This window comes from Zeugodacus cucurbitae, chromosome 6 (assembly GCF_028554725.1).
Source record: "Zeugodacus cucurbitae isolate PBARC_wt_2022May chromosome 6, idZeuCucr1.2, whole genome shotgun sequence".
Lineage (NCBI taxonomy): Eukaryota > Metazoa > Arthropoda > Insecta > Diptera > Tephritidae > Zeugodacus > Zeugodacus cucurbitae.
The window spans coordinates 694,894-717,582 of NC_071671.1; the positions used below are offsets into that span (position 1 = coordinate 694,894).

The window sequence follows — 22,689 nt, forward strand, 5'->3', positions numbered from 1 at the left end:
GCTGCCGCTGCTGCTGCTGCTGTCCGAATGCCATGCTCCTTTCAACTATTTGCAACTATGTCGCCAATTAAATGTAGTAAATTGTAGTAAATTCAAGCTCACACGACGACACGCCGACACGCCTTCTGTGTGTTGCAGAATGTGTGCAACTGACGCATTGGCTGGCACACTGTGGTGGAAGTGCGGCATGACATTATTCGTAATTTGATATTCGGCATTTGGTATCTGAAAATGGATTTTGACTATTTTCGGTGGAAATTAGGTGCACAACTTCAGCTGCTGTGGACATTTTATGCGCTCAATTTAATTGTTCATATGTTACTTATGAAGAGATTTTGTGGCGGAATATGTTCAACACATTTATTTGACCTATATAAATTGATAAACCAAAAATAATCACTCTTTCAGTATTTTTACTTAAAAATTATTAATAGTATTTCAAAATGACTTCTAAGCTCACACTTCCTAAAATAAATTTTGTCAAATTTCCCTCAGTCACCCAGCCGGGCGAACTCGCATCACTCATACGCCATGTGCATCCCACATGTGGGTGCCACAGCTACGACTGCTGGCCCCTGTGTGTGGTGTGCATGCTGTGCAGTTGTTGTGACTGCTGTTGCCCTCGGCTATAATTTATGCAGCCGTACTAATTGCAAGTTTGTTCGAAGTTGTTGTTGTTGTTGTTGTTGCCGCAAATTCATTAAATCAACTTGTAATTAAAATGCTGTAAATAAACCACTGCACAACGGTGCCGGACGAGAGTTAGGCACGTGTTGAGTGATGCGTCATGAGTGAGTGACTGCAACTCAATTAAAAGACAGTTACTTTGAGCCGAAAATAATTGGCCAACAAAAAATATTCAAAATAATTTAATTCAACTGAAAATTATGACACTCTTTTTTAACAATATCATACTCATATCTCTACCTCTTTCTCTTTCGTGCAGGTACACCATATTGGATGGCGCCTGAGGTGGCCGCCGTGGAGCGCAAGGGGGGCTACAATCAATTATGTGATATATGGGCGGTCGGCATAACGGCAATTGGTAAGTTAGTTGACAACATTTCAATTGGCACGTTTCACATTAATAATGCAAAGGAATAAATTTTACAACAACAACACTTACAGCGACATCGCCGAGTAATAGAAAACTTACGCAATTGGCGAGCGTCATAAATTATATCTCCGTCGAGAACATGTACCCAAATCGATTACATTTATTATTAGTGTTGTTGTTTTTGTTGCTAATAAAGCTGTACGCCGAGCGGAGTTGATAGCTAAGTTATTGCACTTTTAATAGGTTCACTCGCCGCAGAATTTCAATAAACCCACAACCGCAATCCAACCACCCATCTAATGTGCACGCACGACTAACGGCAACTCGACTAACGGGTGCGTGCGTGAGTGTATGCGTAGTGTTTATGGGACTTATGGCCAGTATATATTGACCATGCGTGCTCACGCACACATCGAACATCAGATCGATTGCCCCGCTACGGCACAACATCAATTTCATTAGAAGCCCGACGAAGCGAAGCCAAAGGCAGCGCGGCGCACGCCTTCCGAGATGGGCCCCGATTATTTCTACTTAATTTTTATGGCGATTGTGTCTGACGTTGTCACAAACAATACAATTTGTGCTTATACGAGTGAATTTTATGGTAATGTCCAACTAAAGGATGTCACTCTTCGCGCTTCGTAAGACGAATTGTCTCGTGAAAACCAAGTGTTTACTTGCTAATCCCTCGAATAAACGAAGAAACATGTGCCAATATTAAGATAGCTTTCAACTTCTCCCAGACACTCTTTTATAATTTGTTTTATTGTTTTCCAAATTTTTCCAGAACTTGCCGAACTCCAACCGCCAATGTTCGATTTGCATCCAATGCGAGCGTTGTTCCTAATGTCGAAGAGCGGTTTCAAACCGCCCACATTGAGCAACAAGGAGAAATGGAGCACTACATTTCACAATTTCTTGAAGACGGCGCTGACGAAGAATCCGAAAAAGCGTCCGACCGCCGAATGTCTGCTAAAACATCCGTTCGTGCAGGGCGACATGGCGGTGCGTGTGGCCAAAGAGTTGCTGCAGAAGTTCTTGAGTCCTAATCAGCAATTCTATTACTACTTGGACGGAGAGGAGGAGGTAAGTGGAAAATTGTTGATGATATAATGCTACAGTAAAAATCTTTTTTCGGTCAGTCAGTTTCTTCGTTGATGTTAACCACGGCGTATGAGTGATCAACGACAGTCGGGCATTCACGAGAAGTCCACTGTTGTTCAGTAGTGTGGACGAGCTGTGCTTTCTATTGTTTGAGCTGCTGTCCCTTACAATAGTTTCTTCAAATTATAAATATGTGTATTTGTCACAATTTTCAATCGCCCACGATTTTCACTGAAAGTCTACATATAATTTATTGGGCTATCGAACTTGGTGGGCGGCTGTCATTGACAGTGGTATGCCTTGGTGTTGCTGATTTTTCGCTGAAGAGAGTAAAATGTTTTTGACAGTCAAATTCGAAGCACACACACAAGCAGGACTTGTGCGCGTTAGGTATGGCGTGTGGCGCGTGGCATGAGTTGACTAAGATAAATGTGGCTTTTCAGTGAAAAGTTTTCTGTTTCGATTTTCAAAAGGCGATACACCTTTGTGTGCCGCCATCGATGACAACTACATTTTTGGCACACAGTATAGCCAAAAAGCGCGTTTCGTATACTTCTAAGGTTAAAAGGGGCTGTCGAACATCGCAATTGTTGCCATGTTTGAGGCCTTAACCGTTATTTCTCGCACGGCAATCGCACTTGTTGTGACACTTGCGTCAACAATGCGCTCGCTAGCGTCTGTCGGGCGCCATACATTTGCTAAAGGTTCCCAGTTTGTGGGTGTTTTCTTTTTAACAGAGAATTCAAAAAGAATGAAATTTTAACATTTCCAATAGATGCGAAGTAGTTTTTTTAGTCTTTCCTACACTCTATCAGATTATTTTCGCTTTGCTTTTGTCATTTCACAGCACTCAATTAGATTTATTGATTGTTAGGTAAACATTTTAGATTTATGTGTTGCGCCACTCATTCAAGCTAGTTGTCTCTGTGTGGAGATTAAAGGGCAACGAAATGTGCGGGCTGGAAATGGAAATTCATAAGCACCAGCTAGGCTTATAGGCATTTGCGGTGGTGGTGGCATTGGTGGTGGCGCACTAATAATATTATTTTTAAGCTGCCGCTTCGGTAAGCTCTCTACTGCGTGCCACAGAATTTTGGTGAAATTCAGTTGAATGCTTGGTGGCATGCAACATTTTTCAACATTTTTATAAGCCGACCAACACTTCGTTTTATTTTCGATTTGCGCTGCCCTGCGGATGCTACGGAAAACACACACTTACGCACTAAATATTACATTTTATTTCTAACCAACGTATACAGACAAATATTCATGTCGGTTCATTTACATGCTTGCTCTTCCTGCAGCTCGTTTCAGTAGTGTTATTTAAGGGATTTTTGAAATTTTTACCAGAATTTTTAGCACAGAGAAACTGCAAAATATGAAATACTGCCTTTGTTTATATGTAGTTCAGTGCTCTAGAAATTTAAACAATTTCCATTCGACTTCGATCTCCCCTACACATGTACTCTCATAAATACATGAAAGTGTGGCATTTTTCATCAGCTTAGTTATGCGACCAGTTGTTGTTGTTGAGTCCCTTTGTCCGGTTTGAGTAAAATCGAATATTTTATTTTATTTGCATATTTCTTTCATTAGTAAAATTGTAAGAGCTTTTATTGATTGATTGATTGCTGCAAATACGAGTACTATCCAATTTACAAGCCTCCTTCCCGCTCTAGGGCACTTTGCGGCCAAGCGTTTGTAGTCGATTCCACTGATGGATGCTGATTTTTAGAATATTTTATTGGTAAATTTGAAGTGCCATTTCTATTGCATGGACAAAGTCATAAGGACCGGACCACAAGTTCTTCAATCAAGTACAAACAAGAAATACTTCGAAATAATAAAAAAAATTCACATAGCTTCGGTGAATTGCTGATATTGATTTTTAGTTGATCTTTGGAATTTATTTTTTATTTTCTCATCGATAAGCAAAGCAGTTGTAACATTATTACCTCGAACATTAATACATTCAATTGCTGTTTCAAACTAATAATTTTATCTGTTTCTTTGTCTTTTTTTAATTTCCTTTTATTGTGCGCCGCCACTCTTCGTTATGCTCCGTGGTGCACCGTGCGACAACTGTGCTGGACATCATTATCTGAACTAACCAACTACAACTACACAACAATCACAACCACAATCACTCGAAATAAACAAACAAAATGGCCAAAATAGACTGTCGCCAGCGTACCACAACGAATAGCAAGTAAAATGACATCAAGGCCAAATGGTATTTCACCGCAGAATCACACTTTGAAAACAGGTAAGTGTTTCACAGTTAACCTCAATCGTATGCCATAACATATTATATAAAGTGCACAACGAAATATATACGGACATACATTGAAAGGGAGGGGAGTAAACCGCGTAGTTGTGCTCTCTTCTACTTCAGAAGAAAGCGAGGTGCTGACGCGCTTAAACATATTTGTGGTGTACTCCCCTTTCGCATGTGTGCTGCCGCACCCTTCTGGCTTTATTATTCGCACTTGAAATGCTCCTTTACTACGGCACTTTTGGCTTTTATTTCAAGTGAAGCAGCATTAAAGTGAAATTCGGCGGTTTTTCTCAAGGGTTGCCAAGTGGCAGCGTTAATTTGCTCGCATACGCATTCACATACGCATATTATATACACTATATAAATCGCGGTTATGTATAAAACTGTTGAAATCACTTTCTATTGTAGGCATGACAACGAATTCGCAGTGGAATGATCGCTCATCTAGTCCCGAAACTTTGCCCAGCGACATGTACGTATATGTTCCAACCAGTATTATTGCGCTATACATATATTTTAGTATATATTATATATCTATGTACATGTACAAATATTTACTGTATATTTCAATTTGCCAAAGCAAAAAAATAAGAAAGGAAAAAATGCTTTTTTTCGCTGTTACACGTTTGCCGTGTTAAATGTGTCTGTGCAACGCCTGAAAGTATACTTCAATTTCCTGTTTGTCTACATAATTGCTTTATACGTCGTACATATATTGAATGTAACAACAAAAACAACCGCATAACAACACTAAACCGGATTTTTTTGTTTTCATTAAGCTTGCGCTGTCTTCTTGTATTATTTCCGCCATATACTCGTATATATTCCCTTGAGTTTGACACGAGAGCTAACAAACAAGCACATCTATCTGCACACACACACACACACATGACTACATTTAAACGCCAAGTACCATATGTATACAGAATATCACACCCACTGGGGCACACCACATAAACTCACCATACATACACACACATTGTTAAATATTCACACCAGCCACATATTCGTATAAATAGATATAAACAGAGCAGCCACTGTTTATCAATTTTGAAATCACGCTTTAAACCCACAACCATACAAAAAACATTTTCGAAATGCCATTAATTTTTCACTTTCACAGCGAAGTGAATTCTCAGCACAACAACAACATCACAAACCTTATTTTCATTTTAATCTCCACTGCTTTTGAATTCTTCTTCAAAGCTTTCGCACTCGCAGTTGAGCTCGATTTTTAACCCTTATTTTGTGGTAATTATTCGAATAAATATAATTTCTTCCACCAACTTTTCGTTTTTTTTTCTCTTTTTTTTAGTCCTTTAGCTACAGTGCGGCGCCAAAAACTCACCGGTACTTTGATTATGAACATGTCCTTAAGGTTGGCTCACACAAACACTGCACAAGTACACGCACACGCACACATACGCACGAAAGTACAGAGTTCGCTGCATAGCACCCGCAGAATCTCGCCTGAAACATTTTGCCTTTTCGATTTCGTTGTTGCGTTTTTTTTTTGTTGTTGTTTCAGAAGTGATTTTAGCGCTTCCAGCCGCCGCGGCCCGCATGGATTTTATTGATTGATTTTTTTTTCTTCTAAATTAAATCTGTCATTTCGGCCGCTTTTTGCGCGAATAATTGTTTCCGGTTTGTTGAAAAACGGCTGTCGATGTGCCGCCAAAGCCAAGGCAAAAAAATTATAATAAAAAAATTCAAAATTGCACTTTTTACGCCGTTCGCCCTCGCGCTCGCTGTGCCGCCAAAATGATGTTTCCGCTTTGTAAATTGCTTATTGCCGCTGGCAACTGCGCTGTGTGTATGTATGTATACAAGTATTTGTGTCCAAAACTCTCGAGCAGCGCGTAAGTGTGTGCAACGTGTGCGAAATCTCACACAGCGCAAATGCAGCAATGTTGCGTTGTTTGCTTCGCTTATTATTACAATTTTATTTATGATTTTCCTATTTTCCCGCTTGAATTTTAACTTTTTCGTTTTGGTTTTTCATTTTTTGCTTTTGCATCCTGTTATCGCATGTTTAGCCCTAATGCACTATGATTACTATAAACTGTATGCCCCTCTCGGCGCTGACTCCCCGCCGGCATGGCCGACCGACAAACAGTTGGCAACGCGCTAAATGAAATTTTGCTGAAGTTTACCAGTTTTCTCGTTTTCCCTTCATGCAATTTACTAATTCACTTGGTTATTTTTCGCTTCGTTTATCTATGATTTACTCGCTTTTTGCGGCTGTATTTGTGATAACGGATTAGCGCTTAGAGCAGAGTGCGCGGCGCGTTGAATTATGGAAAAATTGAAATGAGAATTATTTTCATTTGCAATGAAAAAGTAACAATTTTTGTTGGTAATTTTTTAATGCCGCGCTGATATTACGTAAATTGTGGTCAATATGTTTTCGTTAAGTTACAAAAACTGCAATGGAAAATGGAAATTTATTTAATTGAAAAATATGAGAATATTAAATGAATTAGATTATGTGACCCATTTCGCTGATGTGTGTATTTATTCTAATTCTATAAGTAATGTTTAAATGTGCTTAATTCGCACCGAAATGTATGCCTCAAGCAATGAATTTGCCCCAAAATGTATGCTTCAAAAAATTAGTTGGGATTCACAGGGCAATATTTTTTACTTTTTTTCACTTTATTGTCATATCTATTATTTATTTGCAACTGCATTAATCTACGCTTAGCAAATTTTGTAGACATTAGAAAACGTCGTTTTATTTTTTATTAAATTCTGCATTTGTTTTCATTAATTACCACATTTTTTATTCAAAATTGTTATTTTTCCCTCCTCCAAAGTTCATTGCCTCTCAAAATATTTTTTCCTACGCACCTCGCCTTTAGCTATCTGCCAGTTAGACACACTTACCCATTCCTATAACAGAAAATGTAGCAGCATTTAAGGCGTTTACGCGAGTACAATGTCTATGTGCACCTTTTGCTTTTGTAGTGTTCGAGGCCTATAAATGCCTGCTACATTTTAGCTCACACACTCAGGTCGTCAGCAGCTGACTATAATTTGGCCATAAAGACGGCGCACAACAACAACACATACTACCTACACGATGTAAAATAATACGCGCACAAATAGATGTACTTATTTGCATTTGCGTTTGGCTGCGAATATTTATTTTCCATTTTTATTTCTATTTCTCTGCGATATTGAAATTGTAATTTCCAATTTATGAGGGCGAACGCAGAATTCATTATACTTTGTCTCGCCTGAGTTCTGCAATTGTGTGCAGAACGTGTGGCCGATTGAATGTAGATCTAATGTAAATAAAAAGCACTGAACTTAAATTCGAAGATCGCGACTTCTGCTCTCGGGGCACTGCTCTTGCACTCGAACCTAAAAATTTAGAATGTTTAAATTTAAGAGAAACAAGCGTACTATCTATCCTCTGGTTTTTGTTGATTTTAGCATTTCTTATTTTTTTTTTAATATTATTATTATTATTTACGATTTTAATTTTGCCACAGCATTTGAAAATATAGGGTGATTTTTTAAGAGCTTGATAACTTTTTTAAAAAAAAAAACGCATAAAATTTGCAAAATCTCATCGGTTCTTTATTTGAAACGTTAGATTGGTTCATGACATTTACTTTTTGAAGATAATTTCATTTAAATGTTGACCGCGGCTGCGTCTTAGGTGGTCCATTCGGAAAGTCCAATTTTGGGCAACTTTTTCGAGCATTTCGGCCGGAATAGCCCGAATTTCTTCGGAAATGTTGTCTTCCAAAGCTGGAATAGTTGCTGGCTTATTTCTGTAGACTTTAGACTTGACGTAGCCCCACAAAAAATAGTCTAAAGGCGTTAAATCGCATGATCTTGGTGGCCAACTTACGGGTCCATTTCTTGAGATGAATTGTTCTCCGAAGTTTTCCCTCAAAATGGCCATAGAATCGCGAGCTGTGTGGCATGTAGCGCCATCTTGTTGAAACCACATGTCAACCAAGTTCAGTTCTTCCATTTTTGGCAACAAAAAGTTTGTTAGCATCGAACGATAGCGATCGCCATTCACCGTAACGTTGCGTCCAACAGCATCTTTGAAAAAATACGGTCCAATGATTCCACCAGCGTACAAACCACACCAAACAGTGCATTTTTCGGGATGCATGGGCAGTTCTTGAACGGCTTCTGGTTGCTCTTCACCCCAAATGCGGCAATTTTGCTTATTTACGTAGCCATTCAACCAGAAATGAGCCTCATCGCTGAACAAAATTTGTCGATAAAAAAGCGGATTTCACATTTCGAACCGAACACTGATTTTGGTAATAAAATTCAATGATTTGCAAGCGTTGCTCGTTAGTAAGTCTATTCATAATGAAATGTCAAAGCATACTGAGCATCTTTCTCTTTGACACCATGTCTGAAATCCCACGTGATCTGTCAAATACTAATGCATGAAAATCCTAACCTCAAAAAAATCACCCGTTATTTGAATTTTGATTGTATTTGATGTATTCTCTCATTCTTATGCTGTTTTTGTTATTTTTTTCTTCTTGCATTTTGTTTGTGTTATTTGTAGGAGCCTCTTACAGTATATTGATGAGGAGCTAAAGCTAAGGTAAATACTTACAATAATAACAACAACAACAACAACAACATTTAGAACGTTTACTGTGCAAATGGCGTGCGAACACATTTTTGTTTTTTTTTCGAAGATTTTTGTTTTCAAGTGCTCACCAAAACGCGTGCATTAAATGCTAACGTAGAGCGCTGGCCGAAATATAAGCGTCACTCAGTTACTCATAAGTCATACGCAATACTAGTTCTTTCCATAATTTATCACCAACGAAAAACAAAAAAAACGAACGAAGCTTTTGCCATAAACGGAATGAAATTAATCACATTTTTTTTAGTTTTTATTTATTTATTTAATTTATATTTATTTATTTACGCTTCAATGTAATTTTATTTATAATTCATTATTTAATATTATTTAAGCTTAAAATCGTAGGGGTAAACCTCGCAAGCTTGTGCATTAAAGTGGCCAGCAAGTAGTTGGAAACATTTGACAATAGTTCACAAGAAACATGAAATTATTATTTTTAATTAATTGAAATTAAATTTTTATTTTTTCTATTTTTTTTATTTTTTTTTTTATAATTAGTTACGATTTTTTCTTCTGAGAAGAGTTGTTTTCCTTTAAGCTTTGAAATGCACAAATTTGCCACGGTTTTTGCCAAATTGAACTTGATTATGATCGTATATTTTTGCATTATACAAACACACAAGCATACTCACATCATTAAGTATCATCAAATTGGCGATAGTTCATAAATTTAAGTATGACCTTTTTGCACTCACTCACTCCCCACCTCACCCTTCATCCATCAATTTCGAGTTTATATGCAATTTATTTTCGCTGTCTGTGTATATTTTATTTTTCCCCCGTCGCTGCATGCTAGTCATAGACAAACTAGTGTAAGTGTGTAGATATTGAACAGCGCTAATCTTGCAGAAATCTCAAATAAGCAAATTGTGTTGGTGTTAGTGTTTTTTGTACGAGTACTTTGCGAGCTCTTTGTCCGACGCTCTTTTACAAGAGGTGTCTGCTCCGCATAATTTTCAATACATTAAATTTTTATATGTTTTTCTGGGCAAAGAACACATGCCGTGCGTAAAACTGTCAGACTGCAATATTCGACGCCAACGCATTTGCGCTTCTTGTGGAAAATGGAGACTTAGAAGTATTAAAATGCCTTCATTCAACAGTAGAAATTCTTTGATAAGCATTTTGCCGAATCTGAATCTGAAAAAAATATATATTTTCAATAATGTTTTATTTCGAGAACAAGATCCAGAATCCTTGTTATCCTTCCAAAGGCTTGATAAGCACCAAGGAAGCTTAAATTGTTCCCCTATCTAATCCAAATTTTTGCGCAAGATTTATGGTCCTCAGAACATTGGCAACGGCGAATACCGCAGACGATGGAACGATGAGCTGTACGAGTTATACGACGACATTGACATAGTTCAGCGAATAAAAAGACAGCGCCTACGCTGGCTAGGTCATGTTGTCCGAATGGACGAAAACACTCCAGCCCTGAAAGTGTTCGATGCCCGCCGGAGGAAGCCGAGGAAGGGGAAGGCCTCCACTCCGTTGGAGGGACCAGGTGGAGAGCGACCTGGTTAAACTTGGGATCTCCAACTGGCGCCGAACTGCGAAGGAGAGAGAGAGGTGGCGCACTATCGTCGATTCGGCTATAACCGGCTAAACGGTTGCAACGCCAATCACATACATCTAATCCAAATTTGGTTACATTATTAATAATCTGCTTGTGTACAATTAATGAAAGGCCAAGAAGTTGACAAGATTCTCCATATATACTAGTATACAGACGTAGTTTTCTTAACTCAGTGGTTACTCAGGACTATGCCACCGCTCATGCTTACTCAAAGCAATCTGTGTTGTCTCTTCCAATTTTATAATATTTTTTGTTGTTTATCTTCGTGCAGCGCCGCTTTTTTCGCCCGATGTTTATATATGCATATATATGTACTCGTATATTGGTGGCTGGTCTGCTTGCAAGAATTGTTATGTTTATTTGTCTATGGTGTATTGATGTACATATGTATATGTATGCAAGTATTGTTCATATTCCAAGAACTACCAATTTCCATTTCTTAGTGTATATATATATGTGTATAAATTCACTGTCTAACTCAAAATTTGCATGTCAACCGTTTCCCATTTTATCAAAGCGTTTTTTCCAACACTTGTTTCTATTTTTTGTGTTTTTTTTTTGCTTCGCGTTGTTGTATTTTTTATTTTATTATTCATTGCACTTTAATCCACCGGCAGCAATGTGAAAAATAGGAAAATTCATTTGCAATGATGTGTGTGTGTGATCAGTATATAGAATGGCAGATAAAAGAAAGATAAAGGAATCCAATGGAAATATTACTTAAGTGACACACATACAATGTTTGAGTTTATAAACTAGGGTTTTATTTATTATTATTAATTTCTAATTGGGTTTTTTACACACACACACACAAACAAAAAACTAAAAAATTTTAAAACTCTTTCGTATGAAGGTACTTGATTATGTTTTTTATTGCATTTTGAGTCCAGATAATAGCATAGTAATACCCCAAATAAAGCAGGTTGAATCAGAAAAAAGAAAAATTGTCGCTCAAACCATTTTATTTAAGACAAATTTTATTTTATATACAAACAAACCCATATTTTACTTGATTTTGAGTTCAAGGCCTTTTTGGTGCAATTTGCAACAAATAATGCCTTGAGCCACTCTTGCGCATATATTTATTGCTTCAGTGTTACATAAAACAGTAAACAGTCCACAAAAAAAAAAGAAAAAAAATCAAAAAACAACACAACCAAAATCACCAAACTCCACACAGCAACCAACAGTATTCGTATTCGTCGTCGGATTAATTTGAGAGTCTCCGCATGTCTTCTTTGTGTATGTTTTCCTTACGTAATCGCATACTTACTTACATGTCATACAAACATACATAACTACAGATTTTTTTGAATAATTTATCCGCTATAACGGTATGTTTTGTTATCGAATATGATTTAATTGCATACATACATACTATATAGCAATAAAAGCTGACATTCCATTTATTAAACTAATTTTCATTAACAAAACTAACAATAACAAGCGCAACACTAATCTATCGCCCACATAACTATATTAATTAATTGAGTTTAAGTATGTAGAATTGTGTATTTGTTGAGAATTAACTCAAAACCGCTTACTAAACAACAGTTATGCAACAACAACTGGAGTTAATTAATTGTAAAATCCATACATATATGTATATCAAACCAGAACAACAACACACACTCGCATCATTTACATGTACATAAAACATCAGAATAATTTCGCTCTACAAGCTCGTATTGCAGAATGTGAATTCATATATAAATCGTATCGTATCGTATATAAGATAGTATAGTTTTAGGCGCACGTACGCTCCCACAGCAATCACTGCTCATTTGTCGCCTTTTTATATCTTTTTCTCCCGCTCTCACCTTCATGCTCTTCACAACATTTTGTATTCGGTGTCACCCAAATCGCTCGCTCATCACACATTTGTTCGATGCGCGCGCACGCTGTTTGCTGATCACTGCTCACTGCTCACCTCCTTACAGAGCCACCCTGCCGTTGACCGACACCAAAGACTTGCTTAGCACTGAATGCCACTGCGTGCACAATGGCGGTAACGGTAATGGAAATGGCAATGGCAACGGCAACGGCAATGGTAATGGTATTGAAAACGGTGGCGTCGGCGGAGCCAACGATGTCGCAGCGCCATCCGCGCCTGACGACGTCAGCAGCAGCTCCGCAAACTCCGCGACGCCATCGACCGCTGCAACAGTGAATGGTGGCGACGGCGTTAACTCGGTGAGTGGCGCGAGCGGCTTAGGCCATTCGATGTCGGCCTACTTGGGACTGAATTTCGGCTTCTCTAATATGCGCACAACGTCGGTTGATGCCGCGGTCAATAACGCCAACCATGACAGCGATGCGCGGCACCACCACCAACAGCAGCAGCAACAACAACAGCCACATTATCACCATCATCATCATCATCATTACATGCACTACACCAACAACAGTAACAGTAATAGCAACAGCAACACCAATGGCGGTCCCAACGGCAGCAATATAAACTCGCGCTCGACCAGCGCCACTGGTCTCTCGGCGTCCACATCCAGCAACTCGTATGGCACGGCTGTTGTGACGCCGGCAAAACTGAATGGCCAATCGCAGTTCACGTCATTGTCCTCGTCCTTGTACAATCCGCTGGACAATTTGAGTTGCGACAGCGGTGGCGGCGGCGTCAGCGGTGGTGGTGGAGGCGGTAGCTTTGGCTTCGGCTTAGGCGGTAGTGTTAGTGGTACTAATGGTGGCGGGGGAAGTGGTGTTGGTATGATAGGTATTGGCATTGATAGGAGTAACGGTGGTAGTGTTGGTAGTGCTGGTGGTTTTGGTGGTGTTGGTGGTGGTGTCGGCAGTGTTGGCGCTTCCCCATCGCCATCGTCATCCTCGTCCGCGTTTGCTCGTGATGTGCTTATGCATTCCTCTGCTTCCACGTCACATTTATTCACTAATTTGCTGCGTAATAATGGCGCCAATTATTTTAATAGCAACACTACGGTGACCGATTCGACAACAACTAGTGCATCCGCAGCAACGGCATCGTCATCGGCAACTGGTTCGGCCATCTCAACCGGCGCAGCGGCCCCGTTGTCCGGAGATTGTACGCCCACCTCGGGGCAAGCGATTGGCGGCAGCAACGACAGTAATTGTGATTATCGGCATGAGAGTAACCAGGTGCGTATGCGCTAAATCGACGCCCTCACCCGGAATGAAATCTTAATTTATTTTCCCAACAAACTACAGAATGGTCTAGAGGACTCACCACGTCGCCATAGCTCAATGGATCAGCTGATTGGTCTGCTCAATGACATGGGCAAGTCATCGAGGACACGCAGCCTCAGTGACGGCGGCACTCAAGAGGACGAAGGTAGTCTAGAAACATTTTTTCCCTATATGCGTTCATATGCTAAATAATTCGGTTTGAATTTATCTCGCAGTGGAGAAAGAAGCGCAACCGGATCTGCTCAACAATACGCCTCCCGTGCCTCCGAAACGCTCTCATCGTCGTCGTCACACCCCGCCACGCCCCATCTCCAATGGTCTACCGCCCACGCCCAAGGTACATATGGGCGCATGCTTTTCGAAGATCTTCAATGGTTGTCCACTGCGCATACACTGCACAGCCTCGTGGATCCATCCCGAAACGCGCGATCAGCATCTGCTTATCGGGGCCGATGAGGGCATCTTCAATCTAAACATGAACGAGCTGCACGACGCCGTCATCGATCAACTGTTCCCGCGTCGCACCACCTGGCTGTATGTGATTAAGGACGTACTCATGAGTCTATCAGGTGAGCAAATATTTGAAAAACCTTTAACTAACGCAAGCTAACCATTGATCTTTGTTTGCTTCCGAACGCCAAGGCAAATCTTGTCAATTATACCGACACGATCTGATCGCGTTACATTCCAAGCAGACACATCGCTTCTCGCTGCACATGAACAAAATACCCGAAAGACTGGTCCCGCGCAAGTTCGCACTCACCACAAAGGTTCCGGACACCAAGGGCTGCACCCAATGCTGTGTAACACGCAACCCCTACAACGGCTACAAGTACTTGTGCGGTGCCACGCCCAGCGGCATATTCCTCATGCAATGGTACGATCCGCTGAACAAATTCATGCTGCTCAAGCAATGCGAATGGCCGGCATCGAGCATACTGGGCGGTGGACACGGGTGTGTACTGAACGGCCACACACCTGTCTTCGAGATGATCATAACGCCAGAGCTAGAATATCCTATCGTATGCACGGGCGTACGAAAGGCGCTCAACGGCTGCTTGAAGCTCGAGCTGATCAACATGAATAGTGAGTCTGAGTTTTTGTCACTCGCGAGTTAATACTAAATGCCTTTATTATAACGTTTACTTCCTTAGGCGCCAGCTGGTTCCATTCGGACGATCTGGATTTCGATGCCACGGCGACAATGGTGCCGCGACGGGACCTGTTGAAGGTGGTGAAAGTGCACCAGGTCGAAAAGGATGCGATTCTGGTCTGCTATGGCAACATCATACAAGTCGTCACGCTGCAGGGTAACCCCAAACAACACAAGAAATTGGTGTCGCAACTCAATTTCGATTTCAGTGTGGATAGCATAGGTAATAATAATGTTGTGAGAAAGTCTTGTCTTAAAAGGGCTATTCATCTTATTGGCATAATGAAAATAAACTTTTGTTCCTTTCTAAAATTATTTGTATTTATGCTTGGCTCGCATCATAATTGGTTTTGTGTACCTCCTCTTGCAGTTTGTCTACCCGATAGCGTATTAGCATTCCACAAGCACGGCATGCAGGGCAAGTCGTTGCGCAACGGCGAAATAACGCAGGAGATCAAGGACATGAGTCGTACATATCGACTGCTCGGCTGTGATAAGTAAATGCCTCACGTCATTGAACTCAAAGAAACGGCACTAATTTATTTACCTTAACTCCACATTGCAGAGTCGTCGCTTTGGAGAGTCAATTGCTGCGCACCGGTTCGCTGGGCAGCGAGGAGGGACATGATCTTTACATTCTAGCCGGCCATGAGGCCAGCTATTAATTAACTATATAATTATAAAAATTATAAAAGGTAAAAATGCAATTAACTATGTAAAGCAAGTGAAACAAACTATTCTGTTTAACTACAAAAACAGAAAAAGAAAACTAAAAAGAAAAAATTCAGCAAACTGACTTACATATACATACATAAACGAGTATAAAAAGATGTGAAATGAAATGAGCATGTGAAATGAATGTCGATAAATTTGAGAATAAGTAACTGTAACGGTAGCATAAAACTTGCAAAGCTATTGTAATCTTACTAAATTTTTGGTATAAAATCATATTAATTATAAGCTTTTTCTAGCGTCGTCCTCCGTTTCTTTTAAAAATCACACACAAAAATAAAGTGAGTGTGAAAGCGCGAAAAATATTTCAAGGAATATACGCTGCGCCAATGCCAAAGCGTTTTGAGATTAAATGCAGACAATATGCATTTTTATACAGTGTGTACAGTTCAAGCAGCTCCAAGTCAAAGTAGAGCCATTTAAACGAAAAGGAAATTGTAAATAAACGGGATTTCAATAATTTTAATGGTTGCGCAACACTTGCGTGCAAAAAAAAAACAAAATTATTTGTATATACAAGCTGCTGTATCGCTTATGTATGCCGTTATATTTTATATTGCAACATGATTTTAATTTTATTATAATATTAGCTGCAATACATGTAACTTCACTTAGATTGTACTAGACTACTACACTGGAATGCATATATGAATCTACTTTAAGAGCATATTTTATAGATTTTCACGGTATTTGAATACAACGTATTATAAACGAAATGGCAGAGCATTGAATAAACATCAAAGTGATTGATTGATTGATTGATTGTTATGAAATACATTCTTGAGAGTTTGAAACATAAAACACTGCGAACAATTAGGTTAATCAAGTAAATTATGAAGTATCTGATATTGCTTACAATTTTTAGTATAAACAAAAAGAAACAAAATAAATAAGAAATATAAAAAGCAACTGAAACAACTAAATTTACGATCACAGGCACATAAACAATTTCAAAATCACAAAAACTATTGAGCGCAATTGCGATAAAGCCAGCATTTTAGCTAGGGCTGTGCGAGCCGTCACACGAAACACATTTCAAAACCCACAATGAATTTAGTACTCACCTTGCGATCGATCCACTTGGTTTGAGCTGTTCACAACAAATAGGCGCATAGCCCCAGTTCTAAGAGCACACTAGTTAATAAAAAGGAAATTTGAAAATAAATAAATTACATAAGAACATAAGAAAATGAAAAAAAAACCTGGCATGTTGTTTGATAAACTAGAGCATTGAATTTTAGATTACTTTAAGTAGTAGTTGCTAAATGTGAGTGTTAAGCGTAAGAAAGTCTATTTTTAATATATTTAGGCATACACACACACACAGCCCTGTGGACACACAACCCGAAAATGTTTTGAAAAACAAATATTAAATGGCTGTGCGACTGATGCATGTCACGACAAAGATTTTATTCATGAATTATTAGATGTTATAAAGCACCTAAAAACGATATACTGTGGCGCGAATTCATTACAAATTACCAAAATCTATATTTATAATTATTATAATTTTTGCAAATTACAATTCAATTAACTTTTGAATTTGACCTTTGACTTTGAATGTGTTCTACTTCCGCCTGTTAGTTAGTCGCACAGCCATAAACATATGTTTGTTAAACGTGAACCTTAATTCCAACCTCCCACACTCAATTCGTACAACAACACTAACAAATTTATTGCGGAAGACTTAACAAAAGTAAATAAAAAAAATGAATTCATAAGTTATTTAGTAAAACAATTGAAATGATACAACATACATATGTATTTTAACGGTCTAAAAATGAAAGAAGTCAACAAAAGCTCACAAATTGTTAATAAATGCAAATATATAAATATTTATTTAATTAGACCAGCGCAGCACTAAATGAAACAGATTTGTAAAACTATTCCAGCGTCTCCACAGAAATTCCAGGGCGTGTGTAATAAAAGTAGTCACGCTCCAAAGGTAGTACGGAAACTGCATACGAAGCGAACAAACGCCGTTTTAAGTGATACAATTATAAATTTTTAATTATTAACTATAATTTATTGAATAAGAAACCATTTAAGCTACAAACAAAGCATTGCAATTGTGGCAAGCGATAGATTTACTGATGAATAACTATTGTATTTAACTTATATTTTATTTGTAATTAAAAGTGAAGTTATAATAAACTAGTTTCTAGTGCGCTATTGAAAGAAGTGTTAGAATTTAGTCATAAGGAACAAAATATATATGCGTATGTTTGTAGGAAAGTGGTGGAAAATCAAATCAAAGTGCGATGTTAGACATAAAGTGTATAGAGAGTAGAGATTTAAAGCAGAAATTTGTACACAAAGAAAGCTTTTTTGGTAGACAAGTAACGTAACGTAACGTATGTATGTAAGTAAGCAGCGTAGCCTCTAAGGGTATGTACGAGTATGTGTGTATAAGGGAAGTAACGATTTCTATTGAGTATTAGACATTAAATGAAGAAACAATTTAAATGCAAAACAAAACAAAAAACACTATAGTTCGTTGAAAATAAATAAAGTACTAAATATATATGTATAAAGATAAAGCAAAAGAAAACTTTCTTAGTCGAAATTTAAAGCATTACAATGCAAAACTAACGGGACATTGAAAATAATTTGTTGCGCAGCACGAGATTGAAATACTGATTAATAAACTGCAATTAAAAAGGGAACTATAACGTCTTTCTTTTCAAATATAAACTCTTATTTTCTTATATGCATGTTGTATCCTGTTTCCTTATAATTTCCTTTTATAATGCAACTATTTGTATCACCCTGTATCTTTCGTTTTGCCAAAAGGTTTTGTCGCACCAACTGCACCCTGTGTCGATTTCATTTCGTGGTGAAAATTGCTCAACACTGGCATTTTTGTAGTGAGTAGAGATGACAAATATTGCTATACAGTTATCGTTTCACTTCCGTCTCATTTGTCAGAAAAATTCCAATTTGCTGGAATCAATAATAAACATTTACAACATTTTAAACGATTGTAGCCTTTGATCGGTCAATAATTTTTGGTTTTGACAACGAAATTCAAGAAACCGAAGCAAATTTATCGAACGTTGTTAGTAATCGTTGTGCACAGCTGTCGCCATCGCTACGGTTGCTCTGACATTTGCTGTGCCGTAGCTATCAGCTGCGCTCAGTACATTTTGAACAACGCGTTGAAGCGGTTTAGTTGGTTTAATTGGTGCACGGACGATTCAGTGACGATGGTGAATATATATACATGCTGATAGGTGTGTGTTGTGTTTGGGTTCGTTTGTGTGTGAGCGCGCGTGTACGACGACGTCTACGCCGTAGTACTCACCTTCGTTCTCTCATTTCAACTGAAACTACTTGAGCACTCTGTAGCGTACTCGCTTGCACTTGTGTGTGATGTATACGCGTGTGTGCATCCATCTCTATTTTCGGTGTTGTGTTCATTGTGCAAAACAGCGAATCTGAAGTGCAAAGTGTTTGTAGCGAAAATATTCGTAAAGAATAAGTGGAAACCAAAATTTGTAATTTTATCGAAACAAAATACAAATTTACCATATTTTCAATAAAATTGTTGCTAATTTTCGGTGCTGTGCAAATGTGTGTTATTAGCTAAGCTTGTGCTACGGCTATTGTACGAGTGAATGGAATTCCGTGCATACTACGATTCATATACTTATGTGAGCTATTATCCAATGTCAGTAGGAAGACCAGGACTGTATAAGCCCTGATTTTTGAAGAGCTGTGACTGCTAATGTTGGCATTTTTGATAAAGTGACGTCATAGTTGATTGTCTGAATGACGGGTAGAAATACTAACCCTTGCAAAGTCCGATTCGTCATCAAATGGGTGGCTTAAACGTTGTGTTTTACTATTGTACATTTTGCTCTAAGCCAAACTCGAATGAATAAACGTGAAATATGTGTGTAAAACAGTTGAAGAAAATGTGAAATGATAATATACTTCTGCAGAAGAAAATAAATGTAGTTGAAAAAGAACTGAATAGGTGACTTTTAAAGGTCGCTAAAACAAGAACGAACAGCGTAACCCATTCTGTAAAAGAAGAGAAAAAACAACAACAGCGACAGACAACAAAGCACTCGTACACGAATGAAAACAAGGAAGGATGGGAATGAAATGTAGCGTAGTGAAATTATTGTAGAAGGGGGTGAAATGGTCCTTCAAATGTGCTCGTATAACATAACTTCAATGTGTGTGTTAAAATAAGCTAGAAAGTCTGTGGAATGCACAATTGTTGTACTTTGCTTGTATATGTGTTTTTCAAACAACTTGTCCTTAATTTTTCAACGCGCAGGCGCATAGCTCACCATTTGTCTCACAGCTATGGAATAATCAAGTAGGTCCTTAGTAAAAAGTGAGCAACTAACATTTGTCTGGGCACCCTGTATTTTTGAAAACAATCCTTGTGCAGCAGCTGTGAATGCCAAAAGGATTTATAAGACAGTTCATTTATGTGCGAATATGTATGTATGTTGTATACCAGTTTCTTTGGGTTTATCATGTATTGGCGAGGTAGTTGCTACCTCGGGATATTTTGAAATGGTATAGCCTGAAACCGAACAGATATACTTTTGTTATAAATACAAGTAAGATAATAAGTCAAAAGAAATTGTACGCTATATCGTCGAATACTTTCCAAATTATTTTCTAACAATTTATTATAAACAATGGCAATCGATAGCTTGTCGATTGGAGTGTCATTCGTAGTTTATTTGAGTATAATACAGGAATTCAACATCAAAGAAGAAAGTGTATTAGGAATTTATTTTACCTATTCCATTTCACAAAAATAGCATATAATTTGTTATTGTTATAATAATTTCAAATTTTGTGTTATCAAACCTTTAAAGATGTGAAAAACTAGATACATATGTGAGACTATTTTGTATCTTAAATATTTTGTAATGATTTGCAACTTTTGTAGACAGGTTGTCAAATATGTAAATTATCTTGAAATGGTAAAAGAGTCCAAATAGTCGAAATAAAAATGTATTCGGCCTAATGTGCATTACTAATAACTAGATTGTATTCAAACTACGCAAAAAGCCAAGAGATTGCAAGTATTATATTGTTTACCTTTTTGATTACTTTCCACATAAACGTTTTTGTGCAATTAAGTATGTATGAATGTTAATACAAACGGCTTTAAATGAAATAACTTATAAAAATAACACACAACATTGAAAAAATACTAGTTTGGGTTATCACAATGGTGAACCAGTCTCGTACATATGTACATGATTACATGTGTGACGGGTGCATATGCAATTGCATTAACAGAAATACATATTGATGACTATGCATCGATATTTTACATATCAGACAAATCGGTTGTATGTATCAGATATTGCGTTGTTTACCTAATTGCACGCAAAGTGTAAATTGCCTTTTACGCTGGCACACAAACAACAACAGTAAAACTCATTAAAATGTTAGCTTCCAATGGCAACAAGAAAATGATTCCGCTATACATATGTACATACATACATACATACATTTATAATTGACTGACAGTCGCATTGGATCGTCTGTAATCTATAAATAAGTCAATAATGATTAATCTCAAAGGAAAATTTGCAAGCACACAAACAAGAACAACATATGATATTAAAAACCTATGAATGTGTGTCTTTGACTGTTAATACACACTTACCATATACATACAACTGTATTTATGCATGCGATGTGCCAGATCCAAGCCAAATTGCCATAGCATATAACGGAGCTCCCGAAGTGCTAATCCTGGCGTCCGAGCATATGTATGTCAGAGAAGCGTCAATTTAATGAAGAACTACAACAAGTGGTGTGACTGGGAACAGCAGCTGTTAACTCAAAAATGCTACATACAAAGTAATCCGACAACAAGGGCGTTGCAGAAATTAAAGAGAAAAAATATAAATAACAAAATCTCCATGAATTCTGCAATAAGACCGAAATTCGTTAAAGCAGAACGTGTAAATCTATTGTGGCCCATAATAACTCAAGTCTATGTGTAATACACAGTGTACTGCTTATGTGCGTAGGTACATATGTATGCACGAGTATTGGGTAAATTTAGTCACAATTGCCAAAAGACAACATGACGTAAAGCCAACAAAGATAAGAAAAGACAGAGGCGGCGACAACTGCTATGCTTCAAAGCGAATGCTAGACTAATAGTATAAGTACCCTTTCTTCGTCTCTGCGAAATATCTTATTGTGTCATAGTTTTTTTAATTTTTGTTTTTGACAAAGAACGCGTCGCAGCGAGTGGTCAGAAGCAGTGTTTCTCAAACACGACGGGCGTGTTTACCTGAGCGAGACCGGGATATGGGAATTTTGTTGCTGTTGTTGTTGTTGTTGTTGTTGTTGTACAAATGGTAGTTAATTAAAGCGCAACTTGAGTTCCTTCTCTTGCTTTTCATTAAGAGTTCACCAAAATAATAATTACTTTTTTGGCAGTTTTGCGGAAAAGAATCGGCAAAGAATCTTTAAAAAACCGACGCTTGTAAAAGCATAAAAAAATCAAAACGAACCGCAACGAAAACAGCCACAGCAGGTCTACAAAAAGTTATAAATAAAATAAAAAAGTGGAAATCTAAAATATAACTGACACCTGTCACCTGTGCGAAATCTAAAAAAGATAATCTTAATTACATATAATTGTGATCACCGAATAAGAAGAAGCTTTAAACTTCTCAACTCTCGTCGCAGCTCATCGCCATTGATTTGGTGGTGATTTCTTGTGTCTCTTGTTGCGTCCGAACTATCGACAGTTAGTGCCCTGCAGCACTTGCAGACCACCTCCGCGGCAGCTGCCAGCGTCATGGGCAGCGTCTGGAAGCGTTTGCAGCGCGTCAATAAACGTGCCGCCAAATTTCAATTTACCTCATCCTATCATGAACTGCGCCTAGAAACGACGGCCAAATGGTGAGTACATTTTCCTTTTTCTTTTTATAAATATTCTTTTGATAAAATATATGTATGATACATGTAGCAGCTCACAAAC

At 38.1% G+C, this 22,689-nt stretch overlaps 2 protein-coding genes across 28 annotated transcripts in view; both read left to right on the forward strand.

Moving 5' to 3' along the window:
* LOC105213403 (mitogen-activated protein kinase kinase kinase kinase 5) overlaps window positions 1-16,655 on the forward strand; it is a 73,677-nt gene extending 57,022 nt beyond the window's left edge. For 12 of the 19 annotated variants that reach the window (XM_054233411.1, XM_054233407.1, XM_054233408.1 and 9 more), the window contains 13 exons: window positions 947-1,045; window positions 1,845-2,143; window positions 4,340-4,427; window positions 4,848-4,911; window positions 5,755-5,817; window positions 8,986-9,024; window positions 12,589-13,774; window positions 13,844-13,967; window positions 14,038-14,391; window positions 14,465-14,908; window positions 14,977-15,198; window positions 15,346-15,472; window positions 15,541-16,655. In XM_054233411.1, coding sequence (XP_054089386.1) covers window positions 947-1,045; window positions 1,845-2,143; window positions 4,340-4,427; window positions 4,848-4,911; window positions 5,755-5,817; window positions 8,986-9,024; window positions 12,589-13,774; window positions 13,844-13,967; window positions 14,038-14,391; window positions 14,465-14,908; window positions 14,977-15,198; window positions 15,346-15,472; window positions 15,541-15,640 — 3,209 coding nt within the window. In that variant the 3' untranslated portion in view covers window positions 15,641-16,655. The remainder of the gene's footprint in view (window positions 1-946; window positions 1,046-1,844; window positions 2,144-4,339; window positions 4,428-4,847; window positions 4,912-5,754; window positions 5,818-8,985; window positions 9,025-12,588; window positions 13,775-13,843; window positions 13,968-14,037; window positions 14,392-14,464; window positions 14,909-14,976; window positions 15,199-15,345; window positions 15,473-15,540) is intronic. The other 7 variants (XM_054233409.1, XM_054233412.1, XM_054233417.1 and 4 more) reach the window with 7 other exon arrangements.
* Window positions 16,656-18,764: 2,109 nt separating this feature from the next.
* The window catches only part of LOC105213401 (EH domain-binding protein 1), a 29,878-nt gene continuing 25,953 nt past the window's right edge, over window positions 18,765-22,689 (forward strand). For 4 of the 9 annotated variants that reach the window (XM_011186166.3, XM_054233398.1, XM_054233400.1 and 1 more), the window contains exons 1-2: window positions 18,765-18,916; window positions 22,143-22,610. In XM_011186166.3, the coding sequence (XP_011184468.2) occupies window positions 22,507-22,610 (104 nt within the window). In that variant the 5' untranslated portion in view covers window positions 18,765-18,916; window positions 22,143-22,506. Of the gene's footprint in view, window positions 18,941-19,210; window positions 19,361-19,396; window positions 19,736-22,109; window positions 22,611-22,689 lie in introns of those variants that run through there. The other 5 variants (XM_011186167.3, XM_011186169.3, XM_011186168.3 and 2 more) reach the window with 5 other exon arrangements.